Source organism: Leucopleurus acutus (assembly GCF_964270905.1).
Source record: "Leucopleurus acutus genome assembly, chromosome: 1".
Lineage (NCBI taxonomy): Eukaryota > Metazoa > Chordata > Mammalia > Artiodactyla > Delphinidae > Leucopleurus > Leucopleurus acutus.
In genome coordinates, this window is record NC_139142.1 from 12,188,668 (window position 1) to 12,208,651 (window position 19,984).

The following is a 19,984-nucleotide window of genomic DNA, read 5'->3' on the forward strand; positions in this document are numbered from 1 at the left end:
ACTTTTTGTATTCTCTTTTCTCATTTTTTCAGAAAAAAAAAATCCTCCCATTTCTCATGCTTTAAAATTTGACTTTATCCAGCTCCAGCCCTTTGTGTATCTAAGAGTAGATTGCTGCATTGAAGGGTTGGAGATGTCCTACCTCTGATTGGTTTTTCCTGTTTGTCCCTCCCTAACTCCTTTGTATCTTCCAGAAATCCTTCTAAGTGTCTTGGCCACTGATGACAACTTTCCCTGTTCCCTATTGCTTTTCTAGATTTATTCTTATTTATATATATATCTCCTGCTCTCTATGGGATTGGGAAAGTGAACAGAAAGTAAATGTGTGGCCTCTCAAAGCAGAAGTTATTCTCTATGCTATAAATGTGCAAACCCTGTGATCCAGCAACTCCATTTCTAGAGATAGATCCTGTGACCAATTGTATTTTCCAAAGATGTTCAAAGCAGTATCTCCCACCTCACCTGCTCTTCTGCAGTATGACCTTGCCAGGCCCCCTTCAAGAAAATTAGACTTCATTCCTCCTACTCTGGAAAATAAGAATCAACAACCTATTTTTAACTGATGAAAAGTGAGGTAATACACCCATTTTTTAAAACAATGGAACAGTTCCTTTACATAGTGCCTTTAAAACCCATAAAAGAAAGCAGTTATGAATTATCAGAGAAATGCAAAACAAAACTACAATGAGGTACCACCTCACGTGGGTCAGAATGACCATCATTAAAAAGTCTATGAATAACAAATGCTGGTGAGGGTGAGGAGAAAAGGGAACCCTCCTACACTGTTGGTGGGAATGTAAGTTGGTGCAGCCACTGTGGAAAACAGTATGGGAGTTCCTCAGAAAACTAAAAATAGAACTACCATATGATTCAGCAGTCCCACTCCTGGGCATATATCCAGACAAAACCATAATTCAAAAAGGTACACGCACACCTGTGTTCATAGCAGCACTATTCACAATAGCCAAGACATGGAAACAACCTAAATGTCTGTTGACAGATGTACAGATAAAGAAGATGTGGTACATATATACAATGGAATATCACTCAGCCATAAAAAATAACGAAATAATGCCATTTACAGCAACATGGATGCAACTAGAGATTATTGTACTAAGTGAAGTAAGTCCAACAGAGAAAGACAAATATCATATGATATCACTTATATGTGGAACCTAAAGTATGACACAAATGAACCTATCTAAGAAACAGATCATGGACATAGAGGATAGACTGCTGGTTGCCAAGGGGGAGGGGGGTGGGAGAGAGACGGATTGGGAGTTTGGGATTAGCAGATGCAAACTGATATATCTAGAATGAATAAACAACAAGGTCCTACTGTATAGCACAGAGAACTATATTCAATAGCCTGTGACAAACCATAATGGAAAAGAATATGAAAAAGAATGTATATATATGTATAACTTAGTCACTTTGCTGTACAGCAGTAATTAAGACAGCATTGTAAATCAACTATATTTCAATTTATAAAAATTAAAAAAAAACTTTTTAAAGATAAAAACAAAAAAGAAAACAGTAGTGTTCTATTTTTCAAGAGTGCTGCCACAACTCAAACACCAAAACTTGATTTCCACAGAACCTATTCTTCAGTGGAAACTTGGGACTATAATGACAAAAAACGACATCAGTAAATTATATCCACATGTGGTAGATCTCAAAACGGCAAAGTGCCCATGTGCCAATGATGTAGTGTTACTTGGCTTCATTATGAACACAACACTTGATGGTAAGTTTGCAGCTTTATTCAAATTTGGAGGTGGTGTTTTGTATTTTATTACAGTGGTGTTTAACTGGCAGTACAAGTTAAACACAGAGGCGTAATGGAGTGAAAATGTCTCCAAAAAACACCTAAGAACTTACTCTTCATCACTTTCCCTTGTCTACTTGCTAGTGTGATAAACTTTTTTCTCTGTGACTTTTGCCATGTTACTAGTGACTTTAGTGTCTCTCCAAATTTCCTTGATACTCTGCCCTCTGTTAATATGTTCCTCCCTCCCAGAGATTATTCATTGCATTTCTAATCCATCTTCTATGCCTGCCGTACGTGAATAGGTAAAGTTGTTCTAAGGTATCACATTATTTTATTTGTTACATATGTGTTTTTCAGTTACTGTTGTAATATTTAATAGCATCCTTACACATTTCAATTACTAATCATCTTGTTCTAGTTTGTTTTTCTTAGGTGATTGATGAACTCCTAGTCCCCAAATCTAATAAATATGAGTGAAAAAAAGAATTAAAAGATAAGAAACAAAATTTTATTACTCATAGATTATATGTGTATCTATATAAATATCCAAAAGAATCAACAGACAGACTATCAGAACAAATATGGGAGTGCTATGGAATTGAGGAACATATCAACAATATACAAAAACCACTCCACCAAAGAGTAATTAAAGATTATAATTTTAAAAATCCTATTCAGAAAGTAATAAGCCCCAATAGGGACCTAGAAATAAACAAAAAACAACTTGCAAGGCCTGTTGTATAGAAATTATAAAACTTTAATGAAGGCTATAAAAAAAGACTAAAAAAGATATTTTATGTTCATGAACAGGAACTTCTGGTATTGTAAAGATGTTAATTCTCTCCATGTTTATCAATCAGTTTGATACAAGTCCAAGCAAAATTACAGCAGTATTTTGTGTGTGTGGAAATTGATAAGCCAATCCCAAAATTCAGGTGGGAGAATAAAGCAACATGAATAACAAACATAATTTTAAAGAAGAATAAAAAGCACAATAGGTTGCCTACCATGACTTATTATAAAGTAATAGATTCAAGCAGTATGCACTGGTATAGGAATAGACAGATAGCCTTGCCCCAGATTTCTTTGAATTCCTAATGTCTTGCAGTCTTTTAGATACCTCTAGCTTGGAGTGCCTGCTTGTGCTGAATTAGTTTAGAGAGCCTGTGTCTCTTTTTCCTCTCTCTCAACCAGATGGAAACTCCTTTTCTACCTTTGTTCCACGGATGCCAGGCTAGGGCCCCCTCCTCCCCTCGGTCCAAACCTGCCTTACTTTTGTGAGTCACAGGAAAAGAGCCAGTCTCTGCATCCTGCCACACCCCTGAGAGTCATAGGAGAGAAGGGACAGTCTCAACTCCTTGGGGTCTCACTCACCCGATCGCTTCAACATCTCAAGAAAAGAAACAGTTTGGAAACCTGTTTTTAGATGAAACCACCTTTTCCCCCAACTGGCCCCCACTGCGCTGAAGCAGAAAGTAAGTTCCCACAGTATCAAGCCTAACTAGCAGTTTCTTTGTGAGGCCCTGGTTTGTCCACACACTGTGTTTCATCCCACATGGAGTTAATGGTGGGAACAGGTATCGAGGAGCCCCATGTGTTCCAGTTTCGACTTATTACCCACCTTTCTCCTCTATGGTACTCCTAACGCCATCATGACTCTCACCCAGTTCTATGTCACAACCAGAAACCTAAGTCTCCAGGTCACTATGGTTACTCTATCCCACATACTGTTCTGGACTTCCTTTAAATTCACCCAAACTTCTGTCCCTCTCCATCTACCCAAATCCATTCATTGGAATTTGTGGTCTGTCATCAGCAAATTCCCCTGTACTACTAATCTTTTCTCAGAATGGTCCCTTAACTTTCTTGCCATAAAGAATAATCTGGCCACTCCCAGTTAACATTCTTTCCCCTGCAGCCCTCTCACATGTCACATGCCTGAGTCTCAAGGGGCATTGTCCTTGTTCCTTAAGGGCTACTTATTAATAATTACTCCTGTCTTCTCATTCAGAATGCCCAGCTCCTTTGAACTCAAACTTTACTCCCTCTAACTCTTCTTGGTTGGCAGCCTATGATGACCTTCCCATCACTCACACTCATGGATGAGTTTAGCGTCTGGACCCCTGCCTTCCTCTGCACCTTATTTTTGTCACTATGTTTGGTGATTTCACCACCCATATGGACCCATGCTTTCACGACCTCCTCTCCTCCAATGATCTTTCCCCCATCTTACTTCTGTGGTCATTTTCTTGACCTTGTTGTCTCTGATGTTACTGTCTCCAAAATCTTCACTACAACCATCTCACGCTCTGCCCACTACCTTCTATTCTTTCAGTCTACCCTAGTACTCACACTCTGACATCTCTTTGATTTCATGGAGACTTCAATATGTTGTTTCTACCACTTTTTTCACTCCTCAACGTCCTTAACTTTTTCACCATAATTTTCATAGTCTCTCCTTATAAATACTTCTGTAACTTCTTTGCCTGCACAATCCCAACTCTCCTTAAAACCACCTCTATGCCACTGGAATAGCAGAATATTACTAGAAAAAAGTTGCATACCAGTCTCACTTTAAAATTCCACGAAGTGGTCTCACTATAAATTCATGATCACAAGTCCCAAGTGGGTACTCAGCACTGCCCAGAAATCTTATCTCTCTTCCCTGGTATGTTTATTTTCCCACTCTGCAAAATGACCTTGTCACACCTCTTCCCACTCCTCAAACACTCTACCTCACCTCCTTTCCTTCTCCGGTCTCAGCTGTGCCTTTAATACTTGATGTAGAAGACTAAGACTGATCGCAAGGCACTCCATCATCGCTCCTGTGCGCATCTGCCATCCTGCTTGCCTTTGTACTTGCGTGCTTTGCCTTCTTGCCTGTTGCATCTTGAGAAGTGTCTCTGCTGCTACCAAAGGCCACTCCTCACCCCTCGTGTCCTGCATCCCATTCTCCCCAGTCATCTGGAGAACCTTGCTCCTGCATCTGTCCCGCAGTTCTCACCTTTCTGTCCCGTATCATCATGCTTTCCCTCTTTACTGACTTAGAGGCATTAGCATACAAGCATACCCTAAAATCCCCCATCTTAGCCAAAATCTTCATTTATCTCACTTTACCACTATCCCTCATCCCTCTGTTCTCCTTCAGACAAAATGTATGGGAAGAATTTATTGTAGGTGGTGCTACATTTTCCACCTCCCATTTTATCTTCGTTTCACTGCGTATCGGATTGTTGCCATCACTGTTCTGAAACAATTCTTCCCAAGATCGCCCGTGATCTCCATGTTGCTGATTCCAACAGCCAATTCTTTATCCTCATTCTACTTTCCCTCCCAGCAGAATTTGACACAGTTAACCACTTTATTTCTCCTCAGAACACTTTATTCTCTTGGGTTCTTGACACCACCTTCAGTTACATTTATCTTACCTCATTGATCACTCCTTAGTTTTCTAAGCCTGCTCTTTTGTTGTGACCCCTAAAGTGTCGATGAAATGGGGCTTTGTCCTCGACTCTCCTTCCTTATGTAACCAGATTCTCTCTGGGAAACTTAATCCAGTCCTCTGGTAATAATGCCACCTTCAGGCTAATGATCCCTGAATTTGTATTTCTGGTGCTGACCACTTCCTTGAAGCTAAATTCCTATATTCAGTTGTCTGTTTTACAATTCCCCTTGATGCCTCTCAGCTATAACAAGTCCAAGCCAGAACTCTTGATTCATCTCCCTCTAAAATCTGTTCTCCTCCAGTATTCTTCATCCCAATTCATATCCAATTACTCAAAAATAAAATCTAGCGTACACTCTTGACTGTTCTTACTCTGATGGCATTCCAGGACGATGCCACATCCAGTGTCTATCCTCAGTGTGACCACTTCTCTCCTCTGCTAAAATCTTTGTCAAGTCAGCACTGGTTTTCCACGAGACTAATTCACAGCCTCTTAAGTGGTCTCCCTGTTTCTAAACCCGGTACAACTCACCCTCCATACAGCCACCACAGTGATCTCAAGTGTAAAACAAATCACATCATTTTCCTGCTTCAGACATTCCAGTGGCTTCCCTTTGCCCGTTAGAATAAAATCCAAAATCTTTGCAAAATCTGCATCAGCTTCTGTAACCCTGGGATGCAATTGTGGCCAGTGTGTCATAGAGAGTGGCCTATAACTTAATTTCAGGCTAAAATATCAACCAGAATAAAGCATTTATTTTACTGCTTACTGCTCCATTAAATATTTCTAGACTCTGCAGGAATCCGGTCATGTGATATGCTGGATACCTATAATCATCCCCACTTAGAATATAGTGTAGTGTTATCTGCAGAACTAGATTTCATGCTTAGAAAGGCACAAGCTTGTCTTTAGCTTTCCTCTTTCTGGAAAAGGTGGATGATGATAACATTTCCTTCTACATCTTTCCCTACACAGAAAAGAGCTGGGAGTTAAAACACACACTTCACAATACGAGTGATCCTACATTCATCTTTTGGAAACAAAGCATGTGCATTGGATTATCAACTCTCTTCAGGCTCCCTCTACCCTCCACCACCCCCACAGTTATGCCTGTTGACTAGACTTCAGATTAATGTTCTGCATTTAAAACACAAAAGACTCGGAACTTCCCTGGCGGTCCAGTGGCTAAGACTCCGCGCTTCTACTGTAGGGAACGTGGGTTCGATCCCTGGTGGGGGAACTAAGATTCCGTGTGCTGTGTGGGCGGCAGAGCCAAATATATAAATAAATAAAACCAAAGAACGAATATTAAAAAAAAAAAACTAGGTAAGAATTTAAAAAGTAAATAAAACACAAAAGACTCTAAGCATTCCTAGCTATGGCCAAGGAAAGGTGAGACCAAGGAGCAAAGCGCTTTCACTATTTCCAACATGCTCAGCCTCCTTTTAATAAGTTCTCATAAGTTTTAATAGGTTTAATATTCTCATATTAACAGGTTTTTTTTCTATTTTTAAAATCACAAATATTAAAGTAAATCACTTTATAAGTAAATCAAACATAGTTTCTTCCCTCTTGGGGTTCACATTTTAATTTTCTTCTTTGGAGTTTTTGTACTGTTGACTATAATTATATTCTTGAAATAGGAACATATTTTTGCTTAGAAGGATATTCTCAGGGAGGAAAAGCTCTTCCTGTACCCTCTTAGGTTATGATTGGGGGCCTACCAATTAACCAAGACATTAGCAGGAGAAAAGACATGCAATTTTTATTAATATTTATATTCACAAGAGTTCACAGAAAAGAAATTCAAAGAAGTGGTTAAACTTGGGGACTTATGTACCATCTTAACAAAGGAAAGGGGTCTAGGCCTCAAGGGACAAGAAACTGTGGAGAAGTGACAAGGAAATATGTGGGTGGACTAATGGGAGATAAGAGTTATTTTAGTAAAGTCTGTTTATGCAAACTCATCTTGGTGTCAACTCCCTGTCTCTGGTGATAAGATTGCTCTCTCTTCTCTTCCTGATACAGAGTGAGGTGGTTAGAAAATGCCCTGCTTTTAGGCAGGCAAGGGGAGGCACAGAACTCTTCCTGCATCAGTTGATTCTCAGTTGCCTCCAGCTCAAAATAATCCTTCTGCCAAAGTGCCATATTCTGGGGGTGGCATATTCTGATCCCCTTCAATACAAAACAAAATCCTTAATAATTAGATGGTTGGCTAAACTCCTGTGGTGTAACCCAAGTTACTTTATCTTCCAGTGCTGGGGGAAGTGAGATTCAAACTGAAGGAGGGGAGTTGAGGCAGGGGTGGAGAGTGAGCTGGAAGGTGGGGCAGATGCAGGCTCTGCCCACTAAAGACCTAGCACCTTAGGAGTTTGTTATTCACTTTGCAAAGTTGTGTTGCCTTAATTTCCCTTTTCTCTCATGGTAGGTGTTTACATAGGCCTCAGCTTTTCTGGATTTTGGAATTATGATGATACCACGTGGTATAACCTGACAGACATGGTCTCTTCCCAAGTTGGAGAAGGTAATTCCTCTAACAGTGCCTTCATCGTCAGCATTTCCTTTACATCAACACTTGATGGATATTTATGAAATGTCTTTGCTTTGCTGAGGACGTCACTTTTTCCTTACTTTTTAACCCATGGTATGATTTCTTCCTTTAGAACGCACAGAGCTTTCCATGGTGGATATGGTTTTAACAAATCATTTTTTAGTTATCCTCACCTCTTTGGGTCTTTTTATAAGTGGAGATCTTCGCTATCCATCCTCCTCTGTCTTAATGGTAGGTGAATTGCTCTGTAACTAATAACCTTAAATATCTTCTGTGACATAAAGTAGAAGTAGTGGATACTTGAGTTATGTGTGGTGTATCTTAGAACTAAAATGCTTCTTCCTTTTAAAAAACGTAAGAGCGTAATATAGTGACATTTTCCTTTGCCTTATAGTGTTGAATACATCATTTGGAAATGGTGCTAGCTTTATTGCTATACAAATTTATGAGGCGTTTCAAATAATTCATATAGAAAATACCCTATATACTTACAAATAGTCATATATGTTCCCAAAATGCTTTAAGGTACATAAAGCCAGATATAATATTACAAAATAACATAAATTAAAATTATGTCCTTCTGATGAGTTTTCTCTTTTTATTCTTAAATGGCTGTATCAAAGCTTCGATACCATGTTTTTTGTTTTAAAGCACTTCCTCAGCTTCTGCTTTGTCACTCCCATCTGCTCCAAAATAAGGCATTGAAAAGAGACATTAATTAATAAATAAATAAAGTAATTAAAAGTAAGTTTTGGGATTGAGAGAAGGAAAATCAATTCTTAAATATGTTAATAAATAGCTCTCAAAATTACCTCAACAGAAATAAGAACAGGAATAAAGACTTAGGAACAGTAGGAGAAAAGATTGGGGAAGTGTAGAAGGGATGATTGTATTGGTTAAGAAGTAGTTATTTCTTATACATGGTAATTATTACCTTTTTTCAGGTTTACAAATATTCACAACCTTCCTTCTTCCTCATTATCTCTAAGAAAGTATCATTTGCTGCTCAGACAACTAATAGATCTGGCCTTTTATGTGCTTATCCTGTGGTTGCTAAAGAAGAGAGTTGAAACAGCCAGGAGCAGTGGCCTGAGGTCAAAGCACAGAGAGCTAGGTGTGGGCTGTGCATCCTGAGGGCCTGGCCGAGGGGCTGCACTGGGCTGGGCAGAAGACAGAGTGACCATGGAGAAAATAGTGGGATAAGGATGTGCCTTCCTAAACCCCAGTCGGTGGCCGACCTAGTTTCTTCCTATACACTTCTTAACTCCTCCATTTAAATCATTAAAAGGTGGGGTTTTGATCTCAAATCCTTTCTGGAATTAAGTTAAAGTATAAATAAATTAATCAAATGGTGGAACAAGGCAAAGACTGAGGGGGAAATCTCCAAGTTACCCTGCAAACTACTTAAGAAGCTGGTTTTAGTGTTTGATACTCCTAACTGCTGGGATGTAAAAAACGTCATCTCCTTTAGTATAATTTAAATTGCTGTTTTGTTATGCCTTCCGATTTACAAGCAAAGATTAAAATTCCTTTTTTTCTTTCTTCTAGCTTTCAAGGGCAGACTTTTGTGGTTTCGAAAGGGTAAGAAGCTTTCAATTTCCAAGGGTTGGTTAAAAGATATGTTTCCTTGGTGACCTAAGAGATGAGGTACAAGACAAGAATTCATAATATAGATTATTATTGCTGATACTATAATATTCTTTACAGTTTGAACTAAAAACACGTATTTCCAGTAACCATTAAGCAATGATACCCCCTTCTGTTTCAAAGGAGGAAATGCCCCCTCTTTGTCTCTGAGGTGGTCCCCACCCCATCTTTATATGTTCTGTCCACAGGATTGCTGTGGTTGTTCAGTGCGTTCTGCACAAGGACACCCAGCTGAAAAGATAGTGAGAGCCGAAATATGGCTAACACTTGACTCCCCAATCCGCTTACCCCCCACCCCCGTGTGGGTCTGTGCCTACCTTATCTTTCTTTTTTTTTTTTTATAAATTTATTTATTTTATTTATTTATCTTTGGCTGCACTGAGTCTTTGTTGCTGCGCGCGGGCTTCTCATGCGGTGGCTTCTCTTGTTGCGGAGCACAGGCTCCAGGCACGCGGGCTTCAGTAGTTGTGGCGCACGGGCTTTAGTTGCTCCGCAGCAGCATGTGGGATCTTCCTGCATCAGGGCTCAGAACCCGTGTCCCCTGCCTTGGCAGGCAGTTTCTTAACCACTGCACCACCAGGGAAGTCCCGGGGCACTCTTTCTAATTTGATACAAGTACCATGTAAACTCTGATTCTACAGCTCTGATTCTGGATTTTGTTCCATCAGTTATCTCCCCTCTCTGTTACGAGGTCAAGTTCTGAGATTCAACTAAGTCATTCCCATCAACATATAAGCATGCTTTAGTTTGGAAAGCACAACAAAATTATGAGCATTTCTAGCCTTTTACCATGTCTCCTCCCCATCCTGTCCTCATACAGGCCTGTGGACACACACCCACCTGTGCATACACACGCACACTCACTCACACTGTCTAAAGCAAAGGGGCACTTATTTCTCAGGAAACAAAAGGAACTGACTTCTTGCTGTATTGATTGGAAGAAACGTGAAGCTGAGAACTGGGAAGGCCAGGTAGGCAAAAGTGCTTTACATCAGAAAGAGCAAGGGGGAAAACTGTCAAGAGAGAATTCCAAACCTGGCTAAACTATAACATTCAAGAATGAGGGTGAAGAAAAGAAATTTTCACAGATAAGGCATCAGGAGAGCTTACTATCCAGAGACTCCCGTGAAGGAGTGGGATGCCAGAAATAAAGACAGACGTAGAAATGTAAGCTGTAAGTGAGACAGGAACCTTGTTTGTGCTTTTTACCAGACCTAAGCCTGACCTTCTTTTTTTTATAGCTGCAAATATTCCGTTGTGTGAACTTAACCAGAGTTTACTTAGCCTGTCTCCTATTGATGGATACTTGGGTAGTTTTCTAATCTTTTGCTTTTGTATTACAAACAATGCTGCCATTAATAATTTATACCGAACAAGTTTGTACATGTCTGGGTATATCAGTGCAATACATTCCTGGAACTTGGATTCACACATCAAGGAGTAAATGCTTGTGCAATATTAAAAGACAATCACAAATTGCCCTTCATAGAGGTTTTTACCGTTTACAAGGATATTAAAATAAATCCTCCTGAGTTAAAATGTTTCAGCAAAACACAGGGGTTTCTGGTAGTGATGAGGGAGAGGGGAACTACAAGTGTCCCAAAGATAGTGAGATCGTGTGGCAGGGGAAAGAAAGGGGGAAGTGAACTTATTCTTAAAAGTATAGGGATTTACCTTTGGGAAAGACATCTTCTAAAATGATTGAAGGAAGGATAGTAAGAATGGGGTGTATGTGGCTGTCCAGCCAGGAATTTGAAGGAGTTAATACTTGGTGATTTATTCATTCACTTATTCATCTATTCAACAGATGTTTGTTGAGCCAGGCTTATTTAGACAAAGAAGATTCCATAGTGAGCAAGACAGATAAAGTCCTGACTCTCCTGTAGCTTCCCATTCTCCTGAAGGAGCTAGACCATGAACAAGTACAGAAATATATGCAGAATATGATTGTAGAGAGTAACAAGGGTTTATTGAAATTAAAGCAGGAAAGAGAAGTAGAAAGTGAAGGGAAGATAATATTGTATTTAAGCATGGTGATTATAGCAGGCCTCTCCAAGGAGGTGAAATTTAAGCAGAAACTCAAATGATTTGAAGAAATGATTTTGACAAAATATGTCCAGACAGAGGTGCAAAGGCCCTAAATTGGGAACTTGGCGTGAGGCAAAATCTATTATACATCTACACTCAATGTATATTGAGTGCAATATGCAGTCTCAAACCTCTCAATACCAATTGCTGTCATTTGTCACCCTATTTTATCCATTGAGCCCTCTGACTAACCTCACCAGACTTTAGGTTTTGTGTCAAGAACTATCCTATTTACTATTGTATGCTATTATTAGGCTGCCTTGTAGATAGGCTGTCTCAATAAATATTTGCAGAATCCATGAGTGAATAAATGAAGATGGACAGGAGTCCAATCTTGGATGAGCTTAGTAGCCATGCAGCATGGAACTTTGAGCAGTCATATACCTCTCTGGGCCTCAATTTCTTCATTTTAAAATGGGCATGACAATATCTACCTCTTAGAGGTGAAGTGATTAAATAACATTACATAAGAAACACCTCAGCCCGGTTCACGAATCAAAGTAGCAACTTTAAAAAAAAAAAAAAAGCTGGGTTTTCTCCCCAGACAGATAGTCAGAAACTTCTGAAGGCAAATGACAGAAACCAAACTAAAACTGATTTTAGCAAAGGAGAGGAAGTTGTTGGCTCATGTGAACAGGGAATTCAAGGAGTGAATGAATCCAGCTTCCAGACATGACAGGATTTAGTGCCTAACAGATGTCCGTCCAACCCTGTCTTCTCAGCATTTGAGTCTGTTTTCCTCGACATTAGCTTCATTCTCAGTGGGTTTTCTCCAATTGTCAGTAAGAATAGCCACCAGGTTTATGTGCCATCAGTTTAGCACTCCCCACAGGAATAAAGTATCTCTTCCCCGGTGGTTCCAGCAAGCCTCAGGGCCGACTCATTAACCTGACTTGGATGTGTGTTCATTCCTGACCCATCTTTGTGACTCTAAATCAGGCCTGGGGCATGAGCTCATCCTTGGAATAAAGTCAGCCTGATCAGATTAAATTATCCCCAAGGATATTCACTGGACTATTACGAGTTTTATTCCAGGTAGGAAAAAACAAAAAAAAGAAGGGATCTAAAGAGTAAAAAAGGAATCAGGGCCCGATAAAGATTCTATACTAATTGCCCAGCTATAATCATGATAATTATGGCATCCTGAAAAACTGAAGATTTATATGAGAACTCAAAAGGTTCATTTGATATAAAACCATAGGTTGAAATTCAAATAAATTGTTGTCCACTCCATTTTAAAAGGATTTTTTTTGTTCAGTGGTTTTATCAATATATAATTCATATAGCATAAAATTCACCCACTTAAAGTGTACAATTCAATGGCCTTTAGTATATTCACAGAGTTGTGCAAGCATCACCACAATCTATTCTAGAACATTTTAAAGGCTTTTAATGCACAGATTATGCAGATTTTATTACTGGTCTTTAAATATGTAAGAAGGTCTTCCTTTTGTCTCAACAATAATATGAGAGTCAGAATCTTCCTATGTTGACCAAAAAAATACACAGGGCTTCCCTGGTGGCGCAGTGGTTGAGAGTCCGCCTGTTGATGCAGGGGACACGGGTTCGTGCCCCGGTCCGGGAAGATCCCACATGCCGTGGAGCGGTTGGGCCCGTGAGCCATGGCCGCTGAGCCTGCGCGTCCGGAGCCTGTGCTCCGCGATGGGAGAGGCCACAACGGTGAGAGGCCCGCGTACCGCAAAAAAAAAAAAAAAAAAAACCACACACACAACCTAGAAGTTGAGTTATGTTTTATTCAGTGGACAAAACTGAGGACATAAGCCTGGGACACAGACTCTCAGATAGCTCTGAGAGACTACTCCTAAGAGATAAGGGAGGAGGAGGATATTTAGGAGGTTTTGCAACAAAGACCAGGTAGTCAGAACATCAAAAGATTACTGTTAATTAAAGAAAACCAGATATCTCAAGTTAAGGAATTTAGTCCTTTTTCTATGTACGGGAAGATGCAAGAGTCTGGGCTCCCTGAAATCATTCCTTTGATGTGCACCTCAGCTATCTGGGGCCAGTATCCTGTGCTTTGTCATCCTGAGTCTCCTCAGGGTGCATCCTTGGGGGGTGGCTGCAGTGACTGAGGGCTTGGCAGTGGGCAGCTCGTTTGTCTCCGTCCTGAGTTCCCTCAGGGCTCACCATCGGAGTGGCTGTACTGGCTTGATGGCTGCAACATCCTTTGTTTACTGATATGGCAGGCAACATTTTTTCAATGACACCTATAACAAAACCATCTCAAATTCTTGCATATAATTCATATCCAACATCTATAATCTCACCTTCTTGGAAGCTTCTCCCGTATGACCAATTTTCCAAAACCTGTATCTTGTGGCTTTTTTTCTTATTGCTTCTTGCTGCTGTCAGGCCTCTGGGAAGTCTCCTTAAACCTAGCTCAGCTGAAGGAGAATAAAAAGATAAGCATGTGGCCCATTTTAACTGTAATGAAAGATCAACAGCTCCTGAGAGCCTCGGAAAGACAGCTCATAGATAGTAGCATCTTCCATTAACATATGCCAATCATGCGAAATTTCTTTTTATTCCTTTTTTGTGTGTTGTTCAAAAAGCATATTCTTGTTTCTTGTCCTCATTCTACGAACTTTTATTTTGCTGGCATACAGTTTTCCTTTTTTTAATTGCCTCACATTCCTGAACTATTGAACTTTTAAAATTTCTTATAAGTTTTTCTATTTTTACATCTTAAGGCTACATATTGCCTAAATGACATTTTTGTTTATTTATGTAGGTTGACTACATCAAAGGAAAACTGTGGTATAATGAAAGATGTTTTGCTAACAGAGAACATTTTGAAGGTAAATTTTAGTTAAAGAACTATTAATAAGCTTTTTTCAACATAGCTAGCATATATAGATTAGATAAAATGAAATAAAATAAAAATAGAATTAAATATAAAGATAGGTTTGTTTTGTATAAGTTAATGGCCTAAAACTGGGGGAAAGATTAGTTTAAATCTGACACAATAGGCATGCCCTGTTGTAAGTGCAAGAAAATTGTATTGTAAATGATACAATTAAATTGTATCATTTAATTAGTGATACGTTTAAAAATATAGATGCTACTTATAATTTCTGTACCTTTATGTTTTATAGTTGATTATGTTACTATCACCTTTGAGAGAAACAGGACCCTAAGTGAGGTATGGTATTAAATATTTCAAAAAGTAAGAAATTTTATGGTGCATGATTTCATAGGTTGTTATTAATCTAAAAAATGGCAATTCTATAGACTCAAAAGCTTAACAATCACTCTTTGCTCCCAGTGGCGCCTTTACTTAGATTTAATGGTAATTACCTAATTATGTTAAATCTAGACCCACACAGCGGTTCTAGAAAAACAATCCATGCCAGAAAGGGATGCTTTGCAGTGTTTTCTGGACTCATATCCCCCAGAAGAGAAACACAGGTATTAAAGATATATCACTATTATTTGTGGCCAGTCATGACAACACAATTAGTGTATTTCATTAGTTTATTTGCCTGCAAGAACTAATTAGGACTTCTTTAGTTCAAGAATGGCATTAACTTTTCCTTTGTCTTTTTGTAGGCAAGCTCTTGTTTTTATAGTAAAGAACCATTTCTTGAATGGTTACCTTGCTTACCCCCCATTTCAAAAGGAATGAAAACTATTCTTTCAACTGTGGTAACATTTCTTGTTGACCAAGAGCAAAGTTCTGGAGTCTACCTCTTCCATAACCAGGTAGGCCTTATAGCCCAGAGGTGATTGCTGTTGACACCACAATAGTGAAAACTTACCTTTGCAAAACTTATTTCCAAGTTCTTTTTATCTTTGACAATAGAAGGTGATAAAATTGGCTACAGTGAAATTATTTATGGTTAACAATATAGTTTAATACTTCATAGATGTCTTGCCTCTTGTTGTCATTCAGTTGGATGAAAATGGAAAATACAGAGCCGTTTGTGTAGTAATGCTTCTTTGCTTATTCTTCAGGAGAATGTAAGCTGAGTTTGGTCTATATAAATTTAAGTGTCTGTAGAATGGTTAGTTTAAATGAACAAAAAGTGGAACTAGCCCTACCCTCATGATTTTAGGGGAGAAAGAAAATAATTTTCCTCTGCCCTCTTATGTTCAGTTTTAGGGGCCCTGCAAATTAAACTGACAAAAGACAGATTAACAGGAGAAAAGAAAACAGTTTCTTTATGCATGCAGTGCCCATACATGCGAGTGAAAGTCAGTGATGAATAATTCAAAAGGTAGTTAAAATTTGGAGGTTATATGCCATCTTAATAGTTTAAGGGGTTGAGTGAGAAAGGTACTTAAGGGAAAACAAATGAAAAGATAATGGTTTACAGGAGAACAAACAGGAGGTAAGGAAGTTTGTGATGTTTGTTTGTACAGGTATGCGTGGTCTTTCCGTCTCCTTCAGGGCCATGAAACTCCCCTGGAGAAGGGATTTGGGGTAGGTTTTGTTCACATTCTGCCTTCTGGGAGTAGATCTGCTCTGAAGAGGAATTAATGGCAGCCTTTTATCCCAGAAGTTGCTGCTTTTCATCAGATAAGGGAAGGATTTTGTCTGCATCTCTTGAATCTCAAATATCTTCAGCTTAAAATAATCTTTATACCAAAGTGGCATGCCTTGGGGGTGCATATGCTGATCCCCTTCAAAATCATGATCTGACAGAATTGGATTGGAGTGTGGCCTAGGCATCCACACTTTTAAAAAGTAGTTTGACATTATAGTTATGAGCATGGGCCTTGGAGTCTGTTGAGTTTAGTAATGATTCTACAATAAATCCCCCCATGACATTTATTATTTAATAATAATAATTAAATTATTATTAATTAAATTATTATTATTAAATAATAAATGGGAAAATTATTTAATCTCCTTTACTTCATGTTCAACATCTATAAAGTGGACATGTATGGTGGGGGGAGGCAGAGTAAAGAGATACCAATAGTTGCTAATCCTTCCAGTTCTATGCTGTGTTAAGTGTTTTGTTGCTATCTTAATCCAAATCCAAGTAACAGGAAACTCTAAAAATTGTAACATAGACTAGTACTATTGGTGGAAAAATTCTTATGATTTGCTCCTGCTTTGTTTATCTATTTCTAGAAAAATACCACTGTCTCTGTGAGGATCCTAAAAAACAACAAACCAAGATTAATACAAAAATTTCCAATTTTCTTTTTTCCTTCATCATTCTCTTCTCCTGTTGGAATGACATTCCACCCACGAAGCCATTTTCTGTATGCTTATGGTAATCAGGTGTGTATGAAACTTCACACTCTAGTATAGATGTAAATCATTCACTTGCTCTATGCTGAGTGGTTATACATCAAGTAAAGAACAGGGTTGCTCTGATGGTCAGGGAGGTGGAAAGCCTGATGAAGAGAGAAGGAGAGGAGAGGAATTAGTGACAGTGAATACAAACAAATCTTTTGCAAAGTTTTGCTGAAAAGTGGAGCAGGGAATTGTGGCAGTGTTTGAAGAAAGAAAGGTCAAAAGAAGAGTGTTTTTAAAGATAGGAGGAATTACGTTGTATGCTTATGGGACTTATTTGGTAGAGAGGAAAAGCTGACGATGCAGGAAAGAAAGGAAAGAAATTTCTGGAGTGACATTTCTAAAGAGGTGAGAGGAGATGAGGTCTATGAACTAGTGGAGAGATTGGCCTTAGGAGCACAGACAGTTGTTCTATAGTAACGGGAGGAAGGAAGGGTTTTCGGGTTCAGAAGCTGGTAGGTAGGTTGGTAGCTATGGTAATGGAAGTTGTGGGAATTTATCTTCTATTATCTCAACAAAAATCGAAGTTATTGTTTACTAGTGAGGATGGAGGAGGAATGTTGAGGGGTTGGGGAAAGAGAGAACAGGGTAAAATAGTTGCCTAGGAGGATGGGAGAATGAACTGAGTAAGGGGGTCCAGTGTGATTGCCTGAGCTTTGTGCTCATGAATTCAATATGTGGCCAGTTCAGCATTACCAAATGTTCTTCTCCACATTCAACTGTGGAAAAGGCAGGGGGTTGTATTAACCACAATACAACAGTTTCTTGGAGTTCTACCAAGAAACTATTAAGAAGTGAAAAAGTATACAGAGGGGAATGCAATAAGACAAAGGAAAAAACTTAAGAAATCAAAGGCATGAATTTTAAAAAGTAGCGAACAAAATCTGTTGACTTGCAGAAAACCTGATTGTCTATATAGAACATCTAAACGATGCATGCAAATTACTAAAACAAGATGGGAGTTAAAGTTAAACTAGGCAGGAGGTAAAGTCGATTTCATTTCTGCACACGATCAACAATAAATTTGAAAACACAATTTTTAAGACACTATTTACAATAGCAGAAACAAAGCAAAACAAAACAGAAATCCACAAACAAAAACTCTGAGTATCTAAGAATTAATCTAAGACAAGATTTCTAGGACCTGTATGTAGAAAATTATAAACTTCACTGAAGGACATTTAAAACTTTATGAAGAAATGAACATAAACATGCTTGTGGACAAGAAAACTTGACTTATAATACCAATTCTTCCTTAAATTAATCTGTAGATCTAATACAACTCTAATCAAAATCCCAAGATTTGTTGTGGAGTTTAAGTTGAGTCTAAAATATATATGGTATATGTCAATTATACTTCAATTAAAAATTTTTTTAAGTAAAGCAAAAAGAAAAAAAAATAATTATACATGGAAAAACAAAAGACCAAGAGTAACCAAGACACTTCTGAAGAAGAATAAGAAGGAGGGACTTGTATTACCAGATATTAACACTATTTTAAAAGTTGTAATAATTTTGGTAATGCAGTTTGGGGCCAGGAATACACAAATTGACCAATGGGATAAAATAGCCCACAAGTAGACCCATGCAAATCTAGAATATTGATAGAGGCCAAAGTGACATCACAGGGGGAAATAAGAGACTGCTCAAAATGGGATGGGAAGTTTGGTTATACATATGGAAACTGTTGAAATATATCTCCACACTGCAACATACATCAAGCTCAAGTCCTGACAGATTACTAATTTAAATATCAAAACTTTTAGAGGGAAAAAAATGAATATCTTTCTGAACTCAGTGTGGGAAAGCATTTTAAAACAAGACTAAAAAAACAATAACCACAGGGCTTCCCTGGTGGCGCAGTGTTTGAGAGTCCGCCTGCCGATGCAGAGGACACGGGTTTGTGCCCCGGTCCAGGAAGATCCCACATGCCGCGGAGCGGCTGGGCCCGTGAGCCATGGCCGCTGAGCATGCGTGTCCGGAGCCTGTGCTCCACAATGGGAGAGGCCACAGCAGTGAGAGGACTGTGTACCGCAAAAAAACCCAAAAAAAACAATAACCATAAAAGAAAAAGAGAACTTCACCTTCATTAAAAAGAATTCTGGATCAGCAAGATGGCAGACTAAGAAGCTTCAGGCCATTGCTCTTCCACAGAGACACTGAGTTAGCAACGATATACAGATCAGAGTACCTTTACAAGAACTTTAGAGACCAGTTGAGAAGCTACAGCACCCAGACCAACATAAAACCAAAAAAGGATTCTAACAAAGGGGTGGGAAAATTTGCAGTGTTTGCCCATCCGTCCTGCCCCCATTCAATCTGGCATGGCACAACCAGGAAGAAACCTCCCACACCAGGGATCCTCCCTTGGAAGAGAGACAGAAGAGTGGGCCTTGTGTCCAACATTCTGGCTTGTCTGGGGGCTGCTCAAGGGACTGGTTTCTGTCTTGCCTAACTCAGAACACTGATGCAACATGCAGCATTGTTTGGAAACTGCTGAAAAGGGGGAGTAATATTGACAAGATGGCAGGCTAGGAAGTTTCAGACCCTCACTTTCCCCCAGAACCACAAAGATAGCAATATACAAACCAGCATACCTTTGCAAGAACTCTACAGGCCTGTTGAGAAGCTACAGCACCCAAACCAAGCTAAAACCAAGAAGGGATTCCAGCAAAAGGGATAGAAAAACTTGCAGCATTTTGCACATACATCCATGCCTCTCCTCCTATTTGGCTTAGTGCAGCACAGCTTGAAGGAAACTTCCCACACCGAGGAGTCTCCCTCAGGACAGAAACAAAAGAGCTAACAGTGCATCCAATGTTCTGGCCAGACCAGGGACTGCCTGACAGACTGGAATCTGTCTCACTTGACTCAAAGCACTGATGGAACTGGCAGCCTTGTTTGGAAACTGCTGAAAACAGATATGATCACTACAGCATGTTAAAATTGCAGTTCTGCAGGCAGATGCCAGCGGCGGCAAGAGCTTATGGGCTTCTGAGAAGAAGCAGGGATAAGCAGTTTAGGGAATTTGAGACAACTAAAAGCACAGAACAAGCCAGAGAAGACACATCCTCAGAAAGGATTTCAGAGGTCCTAGAATCTCTAACTGGGCAGATTGGTAAAGGTCTGCATAAAGCCAGTCCATAAAAACTGGAAATGTGGTTGCTTTATCTGATGCCCAAGTCTCAAAACAACAACAGCAACATCAGAAG

The 19,984-nt window shown here is 39.2% G+C and overlaps 1 protein-coding gene across 1 annotated transcript in view; it reads left to right on the forward strand.

The window, feature by feature from the left end:
• CATSPERB (cation channel sperm associated auxiliary subunit beta) overlaps nucleotides 1-19,984 on the forward strand; it is a gene marked incomplete at both ends in the record, with an annotated part of 128,825 nt that overhangs the window by 39,021 nt on the left and 69,820 nt on the right. The window contains 8 exons of the mRNA XM_082837650.1: nucleotides 1,598-1,747; nucleotides 7,646-7,741; nucleotides 7,881-7,999; nucleotides 9,317-9,349; nucleotides 14,256-14,322; nucleotides 14,620-14,666; nucleotides 15,074-15,226; nucleotides 16,605-16,757. Of these exons, the coding sequence (XP_082693776.1) occupies nucleotides 1,598-1,747; nucleotides 7,646-7,741; nucleotides 7,881-7,999; nucleotides 9,317-9,349; nucleotides 14,256-14,322; nucleotides 14,620-14,666; nucleotides 15,074-15,226; nucleotides 16,605-16,757 (818 nt within the window). The remainder of the gene's footprint in view (nucleotides 1-1,597; nucleotides 1,748-7,645; nucleotides 7,742-7,880; nucleotides 8,000-9,316; nucleotides 9,350-14,255; nucleotides 14,323-14,619; nucleotides 14,667-15,073; nucleotides 15,227-16,604; nucleotides 16,758-19,984) is intronic.